The sequence below is a fragment of the Diorhabda carinulata genome, chromosome 3, assembly GCF_026250575.1.
Source record: "Diorhabda carinulata isolate Delta chromosome 3, icDioCari1.1, whole genome shotgun sequence".
Classification (NCBI taxonomy): Eukaryota; Metazoa; Arthropoda; class Insecta; order Coleoptera; family Chrysomelidae; genus Diorhabda; species Diorhabda carinulata.
The window spans coordinates 27,134,801-27,140,677 of record NC_079462.1 but is presented as its reverse complement, the minus strand read 5'-3'; the positions used below and the strand labels follow the sequence as shown (position 1 = coordinate 27,140,677).

Genomic DNA, 5,877 nt, shown 5'->3' with positions numbered 1-5,877 from the left:
CATCGATCTTTTAATTTTTTTTGAGGTTTGAGGGGAGGTTTTATGCTCCGTAAGTAAGTACTGGTAATCGCATTTTACTCTTCAGGCATATTGGGATATCTAATTGAAAAATATGCTTTAGTTTTCCAAATGCACCCCATGTCAACTTAGTTCTACGTTTTATCTCATAAGTCTGGATAAGGATAAGTTAGATGTAGCAGTTTATCTATGTTTTAAGAGCAGTTAAAATATGACTGGCTTCAAGCTTTTAAGCGGTAAAAGCTTCGATTATGAGAGTACATTTCTTTGAACATGAATAACAGTATTTGTATGCCAAATATAGCCTCATCTATCCAAAATATTTATTCATGATACAGATTCGCGTCAACATTGTTATATCAAAACCATATACTTTATAAGTGGTATTTTCTGGAATTTGATATGTCATCTTTCAAGTTAACATAAATGGAACTAAAACTTTGTCTTATGAAATTTATATAGGAACCTGAAGTATGAAACAGATTTTTCAACCATGTTTTTCCAAATTGTTCCTATTACTACTTTTGGGTGACCTTGTATTATTGTATGAAAATATAGTATCTTAACGACTCCTAGACAAAAAATGTGTGAACGTATTACATCCTTGTTGCATTCTTGGACATTGTAGTTATTCCTCAATTCTAGAATAAATGTTAGAAATATGAATAGCAGTTTGTGACGTTTCTTATAAATTCTTATAATCAACTTCCTTCTTTCTCTGCTGTTTAAGGAAACTATATTTATCTTTGAGAAACCACGCGTTTCTCAGTCAAATATACTCGTAGGCTCTTTAAACACCCAAAAATATTTGGTAACTACCTAATCGTATAGACAAAGGTCAAGTTACTGGAGACAGGAAAACGAATCAACCAACTGTAATATGTCCAACTATCTAATTCCATTACAATAATACGGTTATATTTGTTAATCATCATTCTATATAATTTTATTTTGAATATACTGTTAGTTATCATTATTGTTGTATAGAATACGAAAAATATTTCTTGACGATATTTTTGACTATATTTTCAATCACCCAGGTATAATCGTGATGAAGTTTACAATGAAAGGAATGGTATTAAGCAAAATGTATCAATACGAAAGAAATAATGAGAAACGCAGCATAAGTTCAAATGAAAGTTGTTGGTTAAGTATTTGAGACTATGGCACCCATCCTTACATATAGTGAAAATATTAATAGTGACAGTGACAAAAAATTCCCTTATGCCATAAAAGAAGTTGAAGAAAAAGTGAATAAAGAACTTCTTACTAAATTTACAGGTATTTAACGTCTTCTTTCTTATCTTAAAATTCGATGTTCGACATTTAATTAGGTACTTATATTTAACTGTAAAAATATTTCGAATATATTGCCAAAAAATAATTTGTTTACGTTCTAAATAATTAGATAAATACATATTTTTAACTTGATTATTTTATTAATTTTGAAAATTTAAAAATATAGTATTACGTATTTAAAATAATAATGATCAATTCAAAAATAATCCAAATTTATAGGACAACATTATTTGCTGTAAGATGTTATATCAAGTTATTATAAAAGAATTATCATTAAATTCTGTGGGGAAAGATATATTTTTCTTTATTATTATTAATATTGTCATATTATTGTTTATAAGAAGATAATTTGTAATGATTTCATAACACAACTAGAACCAAATTTTAGGATAATATTTACGTAACTTTTTCTCGGTTTCTTTAATCTTTAATTTGATACGTAAAAAATGTTAAAACTCTTTATTGCCATATGTACCCCCTTATATGATAATATTAATCTATATATCAAATGTATGTGAAATTTTGATAGATGTCGTCGTGTTGTCTGACTATAAAGTTACTCTTCTTTTAAACTGCCCTCGTATAAAAATTATTCCCGTCTTATTAATATTTTAAGGTCATCGAAATACTTTATACAAAATGAATGAATAGATGAATTCAATTTTCATCACTAGAAACGAAAGTAACTGTTCTGGTATATCTCTCTTGGAAATCGCTGAATATTACAAAATATTTTGTTGGACCACGTCTTTTGAGTTCGATTCCGGATACGAAATTTTCATACTATGATCAATAACATACTTTTTTAGGTGAAAAAACGACGTTTCTTCAAGTAGGACCTAAAGATTACTTTTTACCAAGTGGGTACAGGAAGGAAGCGAATCATTATTACACGTTTGCCCTCAGACCGAATGATGTTTTTATCGTCACTTTTCCTAGATCAGGTAAGCACGAATTTCTCGATCAATCTGTACATAAAACTATTATGTAATTTCAATATAACAATCGCCTTGGAAACTCCTATAATCATAGTAATGAGGCATAAGGACTCTTAAAATTGATATTTTCTCAATTGAACGAAACTAATATCAACGTTTGGCAATGAATAAAATTTATTGTCATACGTATCAATATTTTAAAATTTATTGATATATTTGAAGTTCAATTTGATATTGATTGTTCAATATGTTGTTATATTTTAGGTACAACTTTGACACAAGAACTAGTTTGGTTGTTGGCAAACAATCTGGATTTTAAGAAAGCAGCTCAAATTCCTCTTAAGCAACGTTGTCCATTTTTAGAGTAAGTGAATTTTCTATTTTATATCATTATATATATGGGAATGTGGTGAGTTTTTTACTCTTCATGCTTATCCTTATCACCCCTTTTTGTTTTCCATTCCAATATCAACAGTATGCTCCAATGACATACATTTTCAAAAACAATGTTTCATCATCTTCCTTTTAACTATTATTTGTTTGAGCTCTGATCTCATTTTCACATTTATTTCTCAACTTTTACAACAATTTATATTTTTAGTACCTCACAGTTTATACGTTTTAGATTCAGTTCTTTGCTCCATGAAGAAGTAAAATCAGAACTCTTGAAAAAAAATCAATCAAATCCAGCAAAATGTGAAGTTATTCATAAACTAAGTTCACCTTGTTGGAGATACTTTCAAGAAATGTCTGAAAGAAGATTCATTAAAACTCATTTACCTCTAAGTTTACTGCCACCAAATTTATCAGATGTTGGTTGTAAGGTACCGAATTTTATCGAATATAGATAATACATTCAATTTAATTCAAGTGGCATGCATCAATGATGTCAAAATTGAAATAATTACTCAGTTGCAACCATAGAGTTGAAAATGGAGGTCAATCTGACTTTATCAAAAAAATAAATAATAAAATTGATGTTATAAATTGAAATTTCAGGTAATATATGTGGCAAGAAATCCTAAAGATGTGGCTGTTTCTGATTATCATTTATGCAAAGCTCACATATCTCAAGGATATAATGGAGACTTCGAGGAGTTCTGGAAATTATTTCAAAAAGGACACGGTGAGTTCAAACCATATGCAATAATTTAGAAAAATAAATTGACTTTATCAGATATTAACCGGACAATCCCAATTTCATTTTATATTCAATAAACAATAAATATTTTAGTACCCTATTCTCCTTATTGGGAACATATTAAAGAAGGATGGAATAGCAGAAATAAAGACAATCTTCTGTTTCTCTTCTACGAAGATATGATCAAGGTAATCTTATAATCTATGTTGTCTACTCAGTATCTAATAAATATAATCATTTTTAGGATTTGAGAAAGTGTATAGAGAAGGTATCCAAATTTTTGGGGCAAAGTTATAAACACGAGGAAATCGCTCTTTTAGAGGCTCATTTGTCGATCGATAACTTCAAAAACAACAAATCGGTTAACAACGAAGATTTTAAAGAATTAGGAGTTATGCTTAAAGATCAAGAAGGTTTTATAAGAAAAGGAACAAATGGAGGCTGGAGAAATTACTTTGACGATAAATTGAATATTGAAGCTGAGAGATGGATAGAAGATAATTCAAAAGGATTGGATCTACAATTTTCTTTTTAGATACATTTTTTAGTAAAATATTTATTTCGAAAAGTTACATCACAAATATCAGACATAAACTCAAAAACCTTAATTTGACTCACCGTCAAAATTATTAAAACCTTCACAGCTAGAAAAATTATGCGTTGTGCCATAATTAATTGGAACTAGAAAAAACCGCCGGACTGAAATTAAATAAAGCTATCATAATCAATTGCTTCAAAATAGCTTCAAGCTTAGAAATCATATAAGTAATTGAAATTCTAATGCCTCTAAGTACGATCAAATGTGTTTGGAAATAGTTTTTAGCATTCTGCGATTAAGAAAAATTCATTATATATTCGTAATCGAAAATAATCTGTTATTATTTTTTACTCGTAACTCGACTTAGCGTAAGTTAGGGGAATATCGATGACTTAAGCATTGATCCATTTTGAAATTTTTTAAAGGGACTTACGGGATAGGTAATCATTCATTTACAAAGCCTATATAGTGGACCAAAGATATATATCAAGTACACTATCAATCTATCACGCGTTTCATATTTTTCAATCATTTTGTAAAACCCTTCATTGACCGCTATTACCCTATGGTGCAAGTAATGGCGGTCTACTGTTCGGGTATTACCGCTCATTCAATATTAAGACAGGTTAGCTCCTAACATGTACTAAAACATTTATTTTTTATAATGCAATCATAATTATCCAAATTTTCATCTACCTTTTTTCTTAAAGTAAACCAAATATATTGAAATTATTTATATTTCTACTCTGAAAATCACACATTGAGACGCATAGGAACATAGTTTTTAAGTATATTATTATAGGTCCATTTATTCATCTACTTCTATCCAACCAGATAAGTTTGTGCCATTTTCCAGATAAATATGACGGGTTCACAGTAAGGAAAAGTCGCCTCGCATTTGTCTTGCCTTTTTGCATATATTTCTTATGTCGTCGGATTGGGCAGATATTCGGGTTTACTTTATTCCTGATCAACCAACTCCTCTTTGACTTGTATCATTTTGTTTTCTTAAATAAAGTATTTTGGTCCCTGAATTTCAAGGTACAGCTTTACATGTTTTTTTTTGGTCTGTAAGCCTGTAGAATTGTTGCCAAAAGGCACCATCTTCTCACATCTGCATTGCGTTTTGACTAGTCGGTCTCTTGTTCAAACGTATAACCTATGAAGAATAAAAGAGTACAAAATATAAGGATATAATTTTGATTTTTTCACTCTTCCTATATGGATCAGAATGCTGAACTCTGGAAAGAACAGGTAAAGAGTATCCTGAACAAAGAAAAGAAGAAACTAATGTATTCTAGACAAGCTTAGAAAACATAAGGGATTGAGTATTAGGGTGGCGGAAACTATAACGAAATTATTTGGTTATGTAGTTAAAAAAATTGGTCTTGGAGATTTATTCTGGAAGAGAAAGTCCAGGTGAGGTTATCGATCAGAAGATACATGAACCTTCTAAAAACTAGCAGGCAAGAATCTCACTCAAACATTGAGGATTGCTAAAAATAAAGAGGAAGTGGTCTATTTTCTGGTGTTATTCAATGTAAATATTCTTATATCTTCTCAGGGTATCAGTGTTTGTTAACACGCAAACAACAAGTAGTAGAAGGTCTATATCTCCTTCTATATTACTGCTGATTTAGAATTTCGATATTAAAAAAGTATAAAAATATCTTTTCTTGAGTAGAAACTAGCGAAAGAAAGAAAATATCATGGAATTAAAACTTCAAACTATACCCTATATCTATGGAGTCTGCATATTTATGTCATTGGATTTGCTATGTTATGGGGCCTTAAATAGACATCTTGTAGATTGAACGCTTTAAATGAAATTTGATGAAATATTATTAGATTTTTGACTAAATGTCTAAAATTTTGACAATTTTGTGTGTTATCCTTCTATTAATAATGAAATAAATACTTGTTTGTACTCAACATTTTTTATT

The 5,877-nt window shown here is 29.4% G+C and overlaps 1 protein-coding gene across 1 annotated transcript; it reads left to right on the top strand.

Annotated features, from left to right (window-relative positions):
- The first annotated feature begins 1,060 nt into the window (after positions 1 to 1,060).
- LOC130891426 (sulfotransferase 1E1-like) lies at positions 1,061 to 4,267 on the top strand. The gene is made up of 7 exons (XM_057796174.1): positions 1,061 to 1,299; positions 2,127 to 2,261; positions 2,520 to 2,619; positions 2,881 to 3,079; positions 3,255 to 3,381; positions 3,490 to 3,584; positions 3,641 to 4,267. Exons 1-7 carry the CDS (start codon positions 1,182 to 1,184, stop codon positions 3,929 to 3,931), a joined length of 1,065 nt encoding a protein of 354 aa, XP_057652157.1. The 5' UTR covers positions 1,061 to 1,181; the 3' UTR covers positions 3,932 to 4,267.
- Positions 4,268 to 5,877: the final 1,610 nt, after the last annotated feature.

What these genes read in the sequence shown, in the direction of transcription:
- LOC130891426 (XM_057796174.1), top strand. Translation starts at nt 1,182, where the DNA reads ATGGCACCCATCCTTACATATAGTGAAAATATTAATAGTGACAGTGAC. An exon ending in CAACGTTGTCCATTTTTAGA is followed by an intron (nt 2,620 to 2,880) that starts GTAAGTGAATTT and finishes TATACGTTTTAG; the next exon opens with ATTCAGTTCTTTGCTCCATG. An exon ending in ATTATTTCAAAAAGGACACG is followed by an intron (nt 3,382 to 3,489) that starts GTGAGTTCAAAC and finishes TAAATATTTTAG; the next exon opens with TACCCTATTCTCCTTATTGG.